At 39.9% G+C, this 17,794-nt stretch overlaps 1 protein-coding gene across 1 annotated transcript in view; it reads right to left on the bottom strand.

Moving 5' to 3' along the window:
* Positions 1-17,358, bottom strand: part of ARHGAP10 (Rho GTPase activating protein 10) — a gene marked incomplete at its 5' end in the record, with an annotated part of 86,804 nt that extends 69,446 nt beyond the window's left edge. The window contains 8 exons of the mRNA XM_009074658.1: positions 5,255-5,320; positions 6,668-6,710; positions 7,246-7,327; positions 11,287-11,381; positions 13,033-13,139; positions 13,779-13,908; positions 16,130-16,234; positions 17,248-17,358. Of these exons, the coding sequence (XP_009072906.1) occupies positions 5,255-5,320; positions 6,668-6,710; positions 7,246-7,327; positions 11,287-11,381; positions 13,033-13,139; positions 13,779-13,908; positions 16,130-16,234; positions 17,248-17,358 (739 nt within the window). The remainder of the gene's footprint in view (positions 1-5,254; positions 5,321-6,667; positions 6,711-7,245; positions 7,328-11,286; positions 11,382-13,032; positions 13,140-13,778; positions 13,909-16,129; positions 16,235-17,247) is intronic.
* Between the last annotated feature and the right edge of the window lie 436 nt (positions 17,359-17,794).

Consider the following 17,794-nt stretch of genomic DNA (forward strand, 5'->3'; position numbering starts at 1 on the left):
CTGTCCTCTGTCCCAGCAGGGAGCTGACAGGCTCAGGCTGCAGCTGCTACTTCACTTGGTTGCTCCACCTGGTCAAAACCAGCTCTTTTCTCTCCCTAGGATGCAAACATCACTGTAATGGTGCTGAGTCTTAGGCTAGATGTCATGTTCAGAGCTGGCTCAAATTAACAGAATAAGCCAGATCTCCTTTATTTTATCTGTGGTCCTCTGTCCCAGCAGGGAGCTGACAGGCTCAGGCTGCAGCTGCTACTTCACTTGGTTGCTCCACCTGGTCAAAACCAGCTCTTTTCTCTCCCTAGGATGCAAACATCACTGTAATGGTGCTGAGTCTTAGGCTAGATGTCATGTTCAGAGCTGGCTCAAATTAACAGAATAAGCCAGATCTCCTTTATTTTATCTGTGGTCATCAAAAAACACAGCTCTAGAGTATGCTCACAGTTGAGCTTTGCACAAAAGAAATGCAAAAAAACAGCTGTGTGCCCACAATATTCTTCTTAAAATATGAAGCTATCAACCCAACCAAGTAAGCTGCTTGTGATATCACAGTGTGATAGGATGCTATACACCACTTAGAGACTGCCAACACTGCAAAAAAACCTCCAAGGACATAGTCATTGAGACACTCCAAACAAGGATGCACTAGAAATGCAGCAATTACTTTGTACTTCAAACTTCTTAGAGGCACCCAGGAAAATTCTGGTACCAAATTAACATCAAGCTTTTTTATTCTTTGCCAAAATGCATCACATTCTTTTATACAGTGTCCTCTCCTGCTTTTAGTATCACAGAACAAGACTCTTGCATTGTATGCAAGATGCTAAAAAGCTGAAAAAATCCTGTCACACTCAGCTTTTGCACATCTCAGAGGTTGTTTCATGACTAACTGTGCTTCTAACACTAAAACTGGGGGAAACCAACTGTGCTGACCCTGAACGTACCTTTGAGGGTTTAAAAATAATTAAGGTCAAACCACGAAAACCACTGCTCAGTATTAAAATAGACATGATATGCAAAAATGTCTGAAATAGTGGCAGCATTGAAACTGAGACAATCCTCCAGCAATAATCCTGAGTCTGATAGTGATTATCAGATAATTGATCAGTTTCAAATTCACCCACCTGAAAAAAAAAAAAAGCACAGCTAATTGCTAGCACACATCAAGGAGTGCAAAGGGGCATTAATATTTCAACACAAGTTTCAGATTATACCTTAAAACATACTTTCAAATGCTGTCGTAATTTCAAATACACAAACCTGGTTGGAAACAGTACAACTTCTGATTTAATCTGCACATTTCAGATCTTCAGCACATCCAACACTGATAACGCTTGGCATTTACAGAAGACAATTGACAAGATGAGTCATTGCAAGGAATAGCTTTACCACTGCCTAAGATGCTGAAGGGCTCAGACGCTGTGTCTGCTGCTCAACCACTCCTGGCAACTTTGAGCAGTAAAGCCCAGCAGCATCACTGCCTTCCTATTTACGTTATCTCAAGATGTTTGGCTGCCTGATACCGGAATTTGGCACAGGTACAGTTTGTGAAACATGTTTAGAAATAGGAGGTATTGTAAGAAAAACAGTAGTTTATGTTATTATAAGCAAGGTACATAGGCAAGTTTAATTTGGGACTGGCATTGTAAATGAGGCTGACACAGGCTTGGAGTATAGCTGCAGATAGAACTTTTTCTAACAGACTCCATAGTACAGACACAGCCATACAAGTGGCACTCTAAATTCAAGGTAATGCCAGATTTATTTTTTTTTTTGGATGTTACGTGAGAAGGTTTTCTACTTCCTGCTCACCCTCTACTTTGTGTCTCAGGAGCAGCCAGTTTGGCCAGACAGCTCAATGCTGCCATCTCGCTCTGCAGCTCAGATTAGCAGCTCTGCGAGTTCTAAAGACAAACACTTACCTACCACATCCTCAGAGAAGGTACAACCAACTACCTGCACACGTGTTCGTGTGCAGAGTCTTTAGCATCAGAGTAAACAGCTCTTCGATGTCTCTATAAACATTTAACTCATTATATTATTTTCAGTAGAGAATTATAAATTAAAAACTCCACACAGAACCCTAAAAATGCTCTCCCCAAGATAAAACATCAGTGCACATCCACCCAGCATCATGCTCAGTATGTGAGAGACAGGACACATATCCTGGAGCATCAGCAACTCCTCCCAGGTACAGCACAGCCAATGCCTTGTCAGGCCATGCTGAATCAGGAGCTCACATGCATTTTAACCAAGACACTGCCTTGGATGCTTCTGTTCATTCAGAGCAAACAATTTCCTTCTTGGCTTTATAAAAGGGAACATAGCTGAGAAAAAAATCATCCAGCCATTGACAAGTTTGTGTTCAATATCTCTGTTATGCTCTTCTCTCTCTGAATACCAGACTACTTCTGCTATGACATGACAAGACTATTCTCAGTTTCCACCCACACTAGACTGTCCTCTCTTTCCACCCACGCCAACCTCACACCCATTATGATTAAAAGAGATAAAAACATGGCACACAAGCACTGTCTCTGAAGAAGCATCTGTCCTGTTTTCTTCTGCTGAATATAACTCACTTTTGATGTGTTATCATTAAAGTAAAATAACCAAGTAAAAATTGATTTTAAGAACTAGTACAGGTATAAAATCCGCAGTCTGAAAGGCTGTCAAATTTGGCCAAAGTCTTCTGAAGCAAATAACTGAGTACTCTATTGGCTCTCCATTCATCTAGCTCAGCAGACATCAGCAGAAGGTCCTGGAGGGTGTGTGTTTTGTTTTGGTTTTCTGGGGATTTGTTTTGTTTTGTTTAAATGCAGTTAATGTTAAGTTCAGAATCAGTAAACAGAAAACCATCAACAACTGCTTGAAATGTAAGGACAAATCAAGTTCATTGAAAGAGAGCTAAGTGGATTGCTGAGTTCCTGAAAGGTAGTACCTCATCTAAATCCATGCTTAAAAGCCTGGGAAAAGAAATATTCATTGAACACTGATTTCATTTTTCTTTCTTGAGTACTCTCCAAAACAAAACTCATAGATATAAGTCTTTTCATGGGCACTAATTACCACAAAGCACTCCACTGACTGCAGGTCCTACAAAGTTTGTGTACAAGGGACAGCAAAGCTGCAAAGTCTCCAGAGACTTCGGTAACTTTCATTCTCTTCCAAGTATTCTTCAGGACAGATACCACTATGGAAAGACATGATTCTCAGCCATGAAAGCTTAGCATCTGTCTTGAACAACAAGACAGTTACACATATATTGTTCACTCCACACTGTTTACAGTAATCAGGATTCATGAGGTACTGTAAGTTTGCTAGTCATGTACTGTAGGCCAAAACTTGCCTTTCATTACTTGACCACATGCCACACTTCCCATACAATCTGCCTCATCCAGTGTAAGGAGAAGATCCATCCTATATCAAAGCAGGATTTTGCAGTGAAGGCAACTTATCTGTAGGTTGCCAGCTTTATCTGCAATGTTTCCCAGCTGAAATATTCAGATTGCAAATGCCAGTGACTGAAAGTTTAAAGTGATGAGACAGGCAAACCTTATCTAAAAAATATTCAAAAGAACAGAATGAACAAAAATAACACCAGATAGAATATGGTCTAATCTAGAATAACATCTTTAATGCATCAGACAGGACTGATAAAAAAAAATGTCCAAGAGAATAAGAATTTCAGATGCTTCTTGCTGTATAAATACAAATTTCTCAGTATCACAGAGGCTGCTTGGTCTTGCTAAAAATACCACATAGTAAGTGTATACATGGAAGGCACTGATTTTTAGTATGATTCTGCACTGACAGCAAGCATGAACAACCCGTTCTTCTGTTCATCTATCGTATTTAAGCTGGACTGTGATGCAAAGAAGGATAAAAATATTCTGCCCTTTGCAATGCCAAAACTCCAGAAAAAAATATACAGTTTCTAAGTCCTAAATCTCCCCTTGCGGAGTGGGAAGGAAGGTCAACAATTTAGGAGAAAAGCAAAATGCATACAGAAAAATTTCAACACCTCTTTGAGCAAACTAAGAAACACACTGCAGCCAATCACCTCTTTTAATCTCTTCGCCTCTTTTTTATAAAGCCACAACCAAACGAGCAGGTTCTCCACACAGCACCGTGTGCAGCACAGTGAGCCTGAGTGGCTGCTCACCTCACATTTCAGCATGGCCACACAAGGGTTGTTTGCTTCTCCCATGGCAATGAGACAAAAAGCAGACACTACCCAGTGTCCAAGCTACACAGGGTCTGTGACCCAGAGCCACACCACCATCCATCCCAACCACCTCTTGAATCCTCTCTGCACACTGACCTTTCTCTTCCATCTACAGTTTTGGAGGTACAAGAATAACTATATGCAACAGTAAGCCTGACAGCATCTTTGCCTCTGTCGTGAGACTAATTCCACCAAAAGTACTTCAATACCTTTTGTTAGGCACTTGTCTGCTCAGCTCCTGTTCTTCTGTCTTAAGTGATGAAGCAGAAATGGAATACTAAAATAAACTAGTCTGTTCCAACAGCAAAGGTACAGGAACTGCCTACAAAGCACAGGTTTGCCTCAGGTGTTGTACACAAACATTGGCTCAATTTGTTGAAAGTGGTGCCATTATCCACTTGCAAGCACTGCTTGAAAACACATTTCTTGAGGGAAAGTCATACATAATAGGCTGGGACTGGACAGACACCTGCCCTGGTCAAAGAATTATAGAACTTTAGGGGTTGGAATGGACACTACAGATCACCCCCTGCCCTGGGCAGGGACACCTCCCACCAGAGCAGGTTGCTCAAGGCTCAGCCAACCTGGCTGTGAACACTGCCAGGGTTGGGGCAGCCACAGCCTCCCTGGGCAACCTGGCACAGGGTCTCACCACCCTCACAGGGAAACACTTCTTCCTAATATCTAACCTAAATTTCCCCTCCTTGAAATTTGTCCCCATTGCCCCTTGTCCTGTCCCTGCAGTTCCTAACACAGAGACCCTCTGCAGCTTCCCTGGAGCCCCTTCAGATATTGAAAAACTGCTCTGAGGTCTTCACACAACCTTCTCTCCTCCAGGCGGAACAGCCCCAACTCCCTCAGCCTGTCCTCACAGGGGAGATGCTCCAGTCCGCTGGTCAGTGTAATCAGTGAAATGTCTACTATGTTAAAGTCTTTTCTAAAGATCTACAGGAGACTTTACCACACAGGTCTTCTTCAAAGAGCAGACCAGCTGCTTCACACCCTTCACACACAGGTTGAGTTGATCATTACCTCGTGTTTCAACAGCACTGATGCACTTCTTGATGACAGTAAACCCTATCTTATCCAATTGTGCACCTACAAGGACAAAAAAAAGGTTTGAACAGTTTTATAGCACCCATAACAATTAGGTCTTTCACTGAAAATAAGGCTGAACTTCATCCTGCAGCTACTAATTCTGAGGCAAATCTGCAAATGTTCTGGAATGGGAATACTAGACTTCATCCTACAGCTACTAATTCTGAGGCAAAACTGCAAATGTTCTGGAATGGGAATACTACATGCCTTTTCTAGAGAAATTCCACTTTTCTCCTTCACAACCCTGCCTAGGCCAAGTAAAGACTCAGTCTGGTGGTAGTGGCTACACTGAATCTGTTCACAGCAGCATCCTTTGAAGAATGAGACCTCTGATTAGTTACATATGGTGGCAGATGCAAAATGGAATTTGACAGTACTTACTGCATCATCAGCAACATCTGAGAGTTAACCAAATGGGACAAGGAAGCACTTATGATGAAAAAAATGCAATCATCAACAGCAGGGCTTTTACTGAGTCCTACCCTAAGCCAAAAAAAATTCCCACACTAAAGACACAGGACACATGTAAATCGTTTCACAGCAGTTAATGATCTGAGTACATGAAAGCAGATGCATTAACAGGACAACAGCTGAGATCCAGCACTCCTTTGTTGTTCCTATCTTACTCTTTTACTTCTCATCAAAACTTCATTTAAAAGCTTATACTGCAAAACTGCCCTTTCCCCAAACATTTGGCCTTCTCATTCCTGGGGACCTGGTCCTGCACCATGAAAAAAAATCTGTAGGAAGATTTCTAGTAGTAACACCAGGATCCAGTCTTAACCAGCAATTTAATTGATCCTTTATTAAAAAACAAGCATAAATTGATGAGAATGAAAGAAGGACACCTGTTTTCACTCGTATATTTAGCTAACAGAAGAAAGGAAATGCTGTCTAAACAAAGCCAACTCTTCAGCTTCCAGATTTTAGTTTAGATTTTAAATGCATCATTCAGCTTTGCTGCTGACCTTTATGTTCAGCTGCATTTGCTTTTGAAACTATACTTACCCATTCTAACAGATGTGTACACACAATCTGGATTAAGAAATTGTGATGCATTTACATACAAATTCAGACTTTTTTGAGCCAGTTTCAAGCATGAAGTAAATTGGAAAAAAACCCAGTCTAGCTCTAGTCTTAAACAATCTCTAGCTTACATGCAGTCCTACAATTCTTACTTATGTACTAAACTGAGGTAGTATGAAACCCCTCAAAATCCACAAATTATATTCAGAACTCAAGGTTTAAAAGTATTTAATTAAGTTAGATCCACAGAAAAAAATAAATTATATTTGCCATTCTCAAACGTTAACAAAAAATAGCTTGAACAGTAATTCAGATACTTACTTCCCTCTCGTTTTGCATTTGATTTGTTCAAATTGATGAACAGCTGAGGCAAAAAGAGAAAAAAGACATAATCTACACTGTGTTTTAATTCTACAGTTCAGATCTATTTCCTGATGTCAGCCAGAAATTAAATGTATTCAAGTACAACCTCAGTCCCATTGACAGACTTTTTTGATCTGGTTTAGAAAACAAATAAATTAGTAGTACCATGTAACTCACTCATCCAAATTTTGCCACTGGAATGCAGTGTGGCAGCACAAGACTAAGAGAACATGCTCATACTAGACATTTTCTAGAACACCAATATTATCACCATGATGGGAAAGCATTTATAAAAATCAGTGCTGTCATTACAATGAAAAACATCTTATATCAGCATTAGCAGTTATCTACTCTGAGCTTTACCAAGTCACTCATCTCTCCTGAGTTTTATTACACTTTTATTCTCTCTGCACTGAATCTATCACTTTGCAAACTACATAATCCCAGTTTATTAAAGCATAAATTGGATCAGATAACAGTGGGTGAGAAAATTCTCCATTACACTATAAAAGAATATTTTAAGAAGTGATGCTTACAGCTTCTTTTCCATCCAAGGCTTCCATCCACAGCCTCCTGTCCTCTTCAGAAAATGCCTGCATGGTCACAGGAACTCCAGGCCTGCAAATATACCAACAGCATAGAGTAACTGCATTCATCAGCAACTATAGAGGTCTTGTCAACTTCTACTTCCAACGACAAGGAGAAGTTCATTGCCCTAAAAGTTGAGGGTTTTTGCTTAATAACTAAGCTCTCCTCATCTTGAAAATAAAAGATATAGAAGTGATATGCACAGTAGGGAATAGGGAGAATAGGGAGGGGAAAAAAGAAAGTGAATCTACAAACTATTTATTTGGTGTAGCTCATTGTTGATCACTTGCTGATTCCAACACTTGGTAGGAGTTACTGAGTTTTCTGAACTGCAGATAAACTTAGTCCTGTGTTGCCATGAGATGAAAAATGGCATTTGTCAACTTACTCAATACCTAATCTTCAGCTTTAAAAGAGCAACAATGATTAGAGTTTGTCAGTAAACATCTACTAAGAACAACCAGTACCTCATTACACAACTCCACTATTATAACTTTGCTAAAACACATGGATGGACAACTGTGGGACATAGGGACTAGTGAACAGAGATGAACATAAACCTACTTTTGTGTTTATACCATAGAAAACTAAACAGAGTAACTGTGTTGTCCAGCACAGTGTACAAAGCAAGGAGAGGTAAAAGAGGAACAGGTGATTTGGGCAATTATTTTGCTGCCAATTAAAATGCCAAACTATTATTTTCAGCCTGCCAATACTTTTAGCAGATTTGGAAATCTCATTATCTAGAGATGGATAGAAATAAAAAGCTAATTAATAACATTCTCTCTCTCTTTTGTATGATATCTGTCTTCAAGGTGCAAAATAGCCATAGGGGAAAATGTTACATGAAAATAACAGCACAGAAAAAAAACAGCAGAAATCCCACTTTTACTTAAAACTGAAACAGTTTACGTACCATGTTCACATTTTTACAGCTAGAGACACTTCTAGTTGATTTTTACCTTGCCATAAATTAGATCAAAGCACCCAATTTAATTGCAGCATAAAACTCCATAAGAACAAATACCTCCTGCTAAAATCTCTTTTCAGATGTGTGAGGACACTAATGCCTGCAATTAATAACTTTTATGACTAAAACAAGGCAATACTGGTATTAACAGTAAGCAATGCAGCTTCACAAGCTATACCAGCAATTTTTTTTCCAGTGGAAATGGGTCTGCCAGTAGCACAGAGCTGCAACCATCATAAACTTGCAAATTTAATCACCCACTGGGAAAAAAACCCACCTGAAAGAAACTAACTAAAATTCTTTCTTGTCTACTTTCTTTTAACAGTTTGAACCAAAACCACATGAGTTTCCTTATGCAGGGTAAACTTTCCTTCTTTTCAGCAAATGACAACTGTCAAGGTATCAAAGAGTATCAGCTAGGGGCAATACATCCAACTCAGTATATGCTGCATGAACATTATTTATTTGTCTTCAAATTAAAGTAAAAAAGGCAAAGCTTTCCCTCCTTCCTGTCCTGTATTGGAAAAATTAAAATCTAAGCAGTATTTCAAAAGGATAATGCCCTTGATCAAAAGAATATCTTTTTTTCTACCCTCTGCTGTCTCCTTAAATTTCTCTACCACTTGTTACCTTCAACTAAACTTCATGGAGTACTAGAAACAGAAGAAAACCCATCACTTCCCAGAGATTTAGCCAGGATCCTAGCACCCTCAGAGCTTAGTGTATAGTTGGGAGTATCAGAATGCAAAGTAAAAACAATCATCTCAGCTCTCCCTTTAAAAGAAAAATATGTACATTTTCAGCTAGCTCCAAATTAGGCTCAAGTCACGCACAAGGCTCAATGTTTGCTGAAAAGTCTCTGCTAAAATTTTACGACTTTGCCTCCTTCCACAGTACAGCAACAAAGAAAACCTCCTGACCAGCTGTCAATCTCCATGTTATTTTTTAACTTGGACAAGCTGAGGGATAAGTGTGCCCTGAACTGATACCAAGGAAACAAGCTAATGGCCTGCAGCACAGAACTAATCTCCATGGGAACATCTCAGTGCTACACACATATATTATTAAAAGAAAAATGTCTGATATTAAGGTCACAGTGGAGCAGTTGTGTCTATTATATCTGGACAGAAAGATGAATTAGACTTTTCCCACTTTTACTGGAGAAGAGAATGAAAAAAATGTATTGCAGCATCAAGGAAACTGCTCTCCATCCATCTCAGTTCCAACTCCAGACAGTCCACCAAGCAGATGACACACAGAGGGGAACAGAGTGACATTTCTTAGGCTACTTTGGAGCAACTTTATCAGACTCCGTGTGAAATCTCTTATCCCTACTGACCACTAGACTGACCCAAGGGGAACTGATGTCAAGAGCATAAACCTTTACCCCCTTTCCTACTGTTGGGACACAGTGTTAGAATAGTTAGGCCATATCCTCCTCAAGTCAAAAATGCAAGTTCAAACTATGTTGTAGACTGGTAACAAATGCCACCTGAGCTGTAAATGAGAATACTAAGAATTTGATTGGAAAAAACAAAAGCCTATAAAACTTGAAGATTACTATATTATAGATTAGAACACAGTTAATTGGTAAAATTAAGGAACAAATGTGTAGGTTAAAAACAGCTCAGAGGGGGTTGATTCAAAAAACTCAGCAATAGTCCACTAAGTTATATCTAGCATTTAATTCTAGATATGATGCAGTTCTGCAGAAGTACAATCTGCATCAAAAGATTGTAGCATCACCACAGCTGTACTTATTTGCAGTACCCTATTACGTTGTATTCTCTCACCTTCACAACTGAAGGAAGACTACAGTGCTGTTGAAAACCAATACTTATCATATTTTGAGATATTTTAGTGAGAAAAATGAGCAATTATCTTATGAAACAGAGCAACAAAATGGAGGTGCCTCAGAAAGACAGTGGCAACAATGTTCAAGATGCAGTGGATGATTACACTAGACACAAAAGGCCTCAAAACCCCAATAATCTTACTTTCAATCTGAAAATCGAGCATATATGCCCAGCAACACATCATTTTCTGGAACACCTCTCTTACGAGGAAAGCTGAGGGAGTTGGGCTTGTTCAGCCTCAAGAAGAGACGACTGAGAGGGAGTTGATTAATGCATATAAGTATCTAAAGGGAGGGTGCCAAACAGATGGGGCCAAGCTCTTCTTGGGGGTGCAAACTAGTAAGACAAGAAGTAATGGGCAGAAATTGATGCACAGGAAATTCCACCTGAATATGAGGAAGAAGGTCTTCACTGTGTGAGTGACTGAACACTGGAACAGGTTGTCCAAGGAGGTCTCTCACTAGAGATTCTCTAGAACTGTCTGGACACAATCCTGTGCCATGTGCTCTAGGAGTTCCCTGCCTGAGCTAGGAGGTTGGACCAGGTGACCCACAGTGGTCCCTTCCTACCTGATTGATTCTGCCTTTCGGTGATTTTGGAACTCAGGATTGTGACACAACATGGTCATGACTATATGAATTATTGCTGCGATCACAGTCTTTCTCTAGAGCTATACGTACTTCAACTTAAGCCACGTTTCTTCACTATGATAAGAGCAACTCACAATAGTTTCACTAACATTTTCTATGCTTTTCTTTTATGTGAGTTCAGGCAATGTCCACATTTCAGTTTATCTCCTCCTTGCTTCTGCTACACACAACTGGACTGCCCAGGGAGATAGTAGATGCCCCAGCCCTGGCAGTGTTCAAAGCCAGGCTGGATTAAGCCTTGAGCAGCCTGCTCTGGTTGGAGGTGTCCCTGCCCAGGGCAGGGGGTTGGGACTGGATGACATCTAAGGTCCACTCCCTAAAATTTGTATGACTCTATGAACTGAGGTAAAGCCCAGTGATCTCTGGCAGTGCTTGTCTGCTCCTTTGGTGACCATTTCCCATTGGCAGTCTGAACATGCACTGAAGAAATCAGAAAAAAGCTACTACAGTTGCTTTACAGTCATGTTAACATCTGCTCAGAAAGAGTTCTTCCAGTGTGTCCCATGAGTTTACCTGTCTGAAGCTTCTAAGTCGAAACAGAATCTTCTGTCTATTGTGTCTATATTTCTTTTGGTACAATATGTAAGGACGAAAAGTTCCTCATCGCCCTGTGGAAAGAAAAGGGTTTATATGCTTGATGCACTAACTGAAAGCTCCAGTAAGTCAACTCTAGAAGCCAAGCAAGGTAAATTCATATTAAAATAATGGCAAAAGCTGTACTGAAAGTGTCACTTTCAAAAGAATTTGCTAATGTTTACCATTCACTTCTCTGCACAATAACACATCAATTCTATGGTCATTTACAGGACATAAAGGCAAAAACATTGAGACCATTTTAGCTGGTACTTTACAGTATAACTCAGTACCACAGTAAGTTAAGCTCAGAAAAAGATGCTGCTATAAAGATTTTGCACCTGTTACAACATAAGCAACACAATGAGTGTAAAAGACTTCTCCCATTTTATGTCAGACACAGTGACTTCCATAATAAAGGCTATTGTTACATTAACTAGCACAAACAAAGTGTTCTTTACTACCTGTAGTTGTCTTACAGAACCAGCTCTTTCTTCTAGACAGACCAATGCTAGGACCTGATTTAACCCAGAAATCACACAAACTCTTATCTGACTGTTACGTGAGTTATACCAGATTTAATCAGGATTAACTACATAATTTAATTATTTCTTGTCTTACTCAGCATCTCCAGATGCTGAAGGTTGTCACTGATTTGCATTGTGGGTTTCCAAATGGGTGATTTTTAATACAGCAAAAATGGCTTCATAAGTAGTTTAGAATGCTGAATGCTTAGACACAAACTATATACTGTACTGACTAGAATGGTTTATTACAATTAGACTAGATCAGGATAAAAAAACTCAGAGAAGTACTGAAATAATTAAGGAAGCCAACTCCCACTAATTTTCAGTACATCAGGTTTTCCAGAGCTTTTACAAAAGTCAATGCATTTGTAAATATACACAGTCCTCAAAATGATGACAGCTATCTCCCCTCTGCTCAAAGTAATATGGTACAATAACTTGATAAAATTCCAATGTGATTTTCCAGCCAAATTTGAAGACAGGGCAGGGTCCTGCATTTACAGGCGTATTGACTCAAGCACTATTTTCCACCTTCAGATATCCTTTCTTTTTGCAACAAAATGCAGATCATCCATCCTAATGTATATGCAATGCATCCCCTCTGAAGGTGCTGAGTGCCATCAGTTCCCAACTATTTAAGTACGAATTAAAGCCACTTAAAATCAACAGAGTCTTGGGTCTTGAAAAATACAGAAGCTATCAAAGATATCTGAAATCACATTCAGTTGCCAGTACAAATTATATTCCTACTAAAATCCACTTTTCTAGTCCCACTTCTAGTACTTACATCTCTAAAAGAAAATCTAACAGGAGCACATAATAAAGAAATTTCTAGGTCTATTATAGTTTCCTGATTTATACTTTCACAAGTTCAATGCCTCATGGAAAAATGAGATTCTAAAAGGTGATACACTGCATGTTATCTGTACTATGTCCTCTAGTCTTCTAAAAGGAAGCAACTGAAAAGTCTACAGAGTTCTTATCTCTTAATCCATCCATTACTTTAGGTTAATGTCCTTAAATGGCAGACTGAACTGCATGAGCAAAGAAGAAAAAGAGGCAAGGTAGAGAGAGAAAGTATTTGACACATCTTATCTGACATGTCCTCTGATCTTGATACAGGACAAGTATAAAGAGTAGAATATAAAAATATACTCACAACTTTCCCTCCTGATCTGTGTTCAAATGGGATCATGGTGAACCTCTTTGTCTCTTTTCTGTACATGCAATAATGTTTCACCCAACTGGAACCAAAGGGAGCAGGTCCTACACACACAGAAGCATTCCATAGTATGTATTATTTCCAGTTTCTGTGTTTTCTTTTCCTGCTCTCTAAAATGATACTTAAGAACCCTACTTAATTAATCTGCAACTTATTGGGCTTATTTATTAGTGTGAGAAAGTTTTATGGTTGTTCCAAGTATTGACAGGATAAAATTTGTGACGTGCACCTTCACAGCAAGATTTTTACATCAGTTACCTAACATATCTCTTGCTTTATTTGACCCTATGATCACATTTAGGTAGTGAAAGCTCCTCACTGAATCAAGGAAATTACATTCCATTTCATCATACTAAACTCGCCCAATTTTCAGAGGCTGATTTGACAACTCATGTTGTTGTCTGACAACATGTGTTTGACAATTCTTAGTAAAGATTAAAAAAACCATGAAACTCATTCTTTGGTCATGTAAAACTTCCCTAAATTCAGTCATTTTTACTAAGAACTGTCATACTTTCAGCTCCATGCTCTTTTTATGGGCCATAGTAACACTGTCATTAGAGACCTTGAGCATTTACTTGAATAACTCTTCAATAAACTGCAAATTCTTTGCATTCTCATGTTACCCCTAGACTTGGCTGTATGCAAAATATGGGCACTATAGAATACAAAATACAACTTACTTTTTTCTTGTACATAGAGGTAGCCTTCCATTGTGAAGTGATTTGCTCTTTTATGTTCCTGAGGATTTCTTCTGATCTTGTTCATGAGCTCCTCTACCTCTGACCTCGTTCCTTCAAAACGATTTCGTGTCTAAAACAAGACAAAAAAAACCCCATTAGTAAAGAGAGTGGAGGAAAGACTTACTCTTCCTGGCAGATAAGAGTTATAATCCTCTACTTGGTTTGCATGGCAATGTTTTGGTGGTGGAGGGGACCACAGAAGGGGCCTCTGTGAGAAGCTGATAGAAGCTTCCTCCATGTCTGATGGAGCAAATTTTTTTACAGAAGATAACAGAACAGCTCACACCTGACACAAAAAAAACCCTCTTCAGTTTGGTCTGAAAAACACTGATAACTGACCAATGAGCAAATACCAAAACCAAAGCAATCATGGTGATAACCTGGTTTTCTCCATATACACACCTGTCCAAACAGAAAACACTGAAAATATGCATTTAAATTCCAAGCTGGTACTTTCCCCAGATGGTACATGCGTCTTGAAGAGTGCATATACTTCCAGATGTGTGCTTATGTGTCTTGTTGCTTTCTGAGAGCACCTTTATTTTGCTGAATATGGATGAGCTTTTGAAAATGCTGCTTCACCACTTTTACTTTTTTCCACAGGACAAGCACACACTGAGGAGAGGAAATCCACAGCATAATTCTCAAAGTAAAGACAACCTGAATGAAAGGGAAGGCAACTCTCAAATCACTCTCCAGACACAACTAGGCTCTCTGTGCTGAATCTTGCACCCTTCAATATCTAACATGTCAATCCAGTGTTCTGCTCTGCTGTACCAGACAAGCTCCAGTTCATTTTTCCTTTGGGAAGTTTTGTTAATCTTCGACACAGAGGAGAATGTGTCATGTCCTCTCATGATCTTTTCAGATTCTTCCTCCTATTGTCCTCTTGCCTCAGAGAGTTGTTAAGCCTTGTCCTCCTTTCTCTCCATAGCTTCTTCCTATCTGTTCATAACACTTGAGCTGCAGTGCTCAACCTCTTTAGAATTTGCTGGGGCACACTGTAATACCATTCAGGCAATTGAAACTGCAGCTGTTGAGACTAGCTTACTTTCTTATTGCTCATCACTTCACTGGCTCTTTTCCATCTGTAATCTGAAATCCAGCACTTCAAAACTCTTTCAGAGCTTCCCTTCCATGTTTCATTTCTTGCTTATCTTGCATCAGCTCCCCTCTCTCCACTGCAGCTCCATGCTGCTCCTCACTCTTAAGCTCAGCACACAGAAGCAAATCAGTCCTGAAATTTCCTCCAGAAGCAATGATTTCTGCCATGAAATCTGCTTATGAAGTTACTCCCTAATCAGTTCCCCTACCCTAGCCAATTAACAACCAAGAAAAAACCTGAGACTTAAACATATGAGAAGAAAAGCAAATGAATGGTATCGTGACACATAAATCATGTCACTGTGTATACTCCAACTGTAATCTTCTCTTCCAAAGCCACTTCTGAAAACAGGCTGCCAACTCCATGAAGTAGTTTCTGTGTCTTAATTCTAGATGCCCTGAGGTCAACAAAACAGATGCACCATCACAAACTGATCATTTGTAGTAAGGTACATGGTTTTCTCCCGACCAAGAAGCCTCTGGCACATCTCTGAACAAGTTTTATTCTTCAACAAATCTCAAGGAAGGAAACAGACCATCATACCAGTGACTCTGTCAGTCCCATTACTTCAGCCTTACTTCCTGCTCCCCCACACCCAAGCAGATGACATTGGGCAATTTGGTGTGAGGGTACACTAAACTAGCAGTGGGCCTTGGTTACCTTGCTCTCGAAAAAATAGATTGTTTTGTCAAATCTGCCATGTGTGCCAACACCAAGTCTCCTTATACAGTTCTGCACCCCAGCCCAACAGGGATGTTCTTGCCTGAAAGGGTTTCTGCATGAGAAACAGAAACTCCACATCAAAACAGACGTAAAACTTAGAAAATCTTGGCATTTCATTACCCATCCTCTGCATTCTCCAGTGCTGTTGGCACTTTAACAGACCTCATTTGTCTTGAAACTCCTTCATGATAATCCTTGTCTTATTCCTCTATAAAAACATGGAAAAAGGAGTGGGGACCTTTTCCTTGGTGCTTGTTCTTTAAACGATTATTAGAAGTGATGACGAACTCCCTGGAACTCACGATGACTTGTTAGTGATGAGGATGATTATCCAGGAGATGGCACCATATCCCTGAAGTTGACAGGCAATGCACCAACACAGAGCGAGGAGTGGCAATACAGATAACTGCACAGGCAATAATTCAAGTGGGTGATTTTACTCACAAAAGTAGACTCAACTTACATTTTGTATATTTATCTGCAGAGCCATTTTGTAATGATTGAAGTCCTTAGCAAGCTCATATCCCTGATGATAGAAAGTGAACAAACCCTGAAAAAATGATAGCACCTGCAATAGAAATAAAAGGTTTGTTAGAATGAACTCCATTTCCTTGAATCTGATTGCTGCACATTTTTTGAAAGATCAGAGATGACAAAATGATTGGTTTTAAATTTCCACTAATGCTTACACTTTCTGAGTAACTCTTTAATTCAAATGATGATCTATCCATGAAGGCATTTTTTGGGTGGTCCTGTCTCTGGAATTTCACTACTGATCTGTATTTTCCATTTGACCATAGGCAATGCGTATTCCCTAACTCCCAAACTTTCCGAGGTAATGTTTTCCAACAGCTGCTATGATACCAGTGATGTCTGGCAGAAATATTTGTGCACAAGGAGGTAATGATAACTCTGTCTTGTAGTCACCATTTCCCTGGTCATTCCCCTCTCTACTAAGGATCATGTGGAGATGACTTTCATAGCAGAGTCATCTGGTTTGTTCTAAGAAGCAGCTGCAGTGACAGGACAAGGGGTAATGGATTCAAAATGAAGGAAGGGAAATTTAGGTTAGATAGTAGGGAGAAGTTTTTTCCTGTGAGGGTGGTGAGACCCTGGCCCAGGTTGCCCAGGGAGACTGTGGCTGCCCCAACCCTGGCAGTGTTCACAGCCAGGTTGGATGAGCCTCGAGCAATCTGCTCTGGTGGGAGGTGTCCCTGCCCAGGGCAGGGGTTGGGACTAGATGATCTCACACTAACATCACCCTCTTGCATCCTCTGTTCTATTTCACTTTACAAACTGAGTTTTTGCAGTACAGCAGAAGGTTCTCCACATTTTCTGAAAACCAACATCAGTGGGTCCAAATCAACTGTAATCACTGAGATAAGCTTTGAGATCCCTAGTCACGTCTATCTGTACTGGGAATTTGTGCCCATGTAAGTTGCTTTAAATTCTGTTAAGTCACAAAACTGCAGATGCTTTCCAGAAAACAGAGCTTGTCTTTTGTCCAGCTGGACTTTTTTTCCACCTCTTGTGAAAGAGAGGGAGGAGGGGTAGGAATAGGCTGAATTCAGTGATACTTACAGGTTCCACACACTCAAACTTCTTCCGCTCTTGTATCTCCTGCAACTTGCACACATACTCGAGGGACAGTTCATAGAAGTGTTTTCTGTTCTGCTCCACCTGGTTATCTGCCTGCACACAGAACACACCTGATGAAGCTTCAGAGACATTTTTCAGACAGCTTTGAGGTGACACATGTATAGTTCAGAAGAGGCCAGTGGCTAAGACAATTTTCACCAAACTAGGATTTGTTCCTTCACAACACAAATCACTGATTTGCTTTTTAAATGGCAGCAGCAATTCCCTTTTACTAGATAACATAATGTTTTGAATCATGAGGTTAATCTTTTAGGAAAAATTCCAGTAACACCTCTTCAATTTTCTTTTCTATGGAATTCAAACCAAATATACCAGAGCAAGTACTTGTGCACTGCTTTAACCATAAAATCATAGAATTTTAGGGTTGGAATGGACCTTACAGATCATCTAGTCCCAACCCCTGCCCTGGGCAGGGACACCTCCCACCAGAGCAGGTTGCTCAAGGCTCATCCAGCCTGGCTGTGAACAC

This window comes from Acanthisitta chloris, unplaced genomic scaffold (assembly GCF_000695815.1).
Source record: "Acanthisitta chloris isolate BGI_N310 unplaced genomic scaffold, ASM69581v1 scaffold17485, whole genome shotgun sequence".
In the NCBI taxonomy this organism is placed as follows: Eukaryota; Metazoa; Chordata; class Aves; order Passeriformes; family Acanthisittidae; genus Acanthisitta; species Acanthisitta chloris.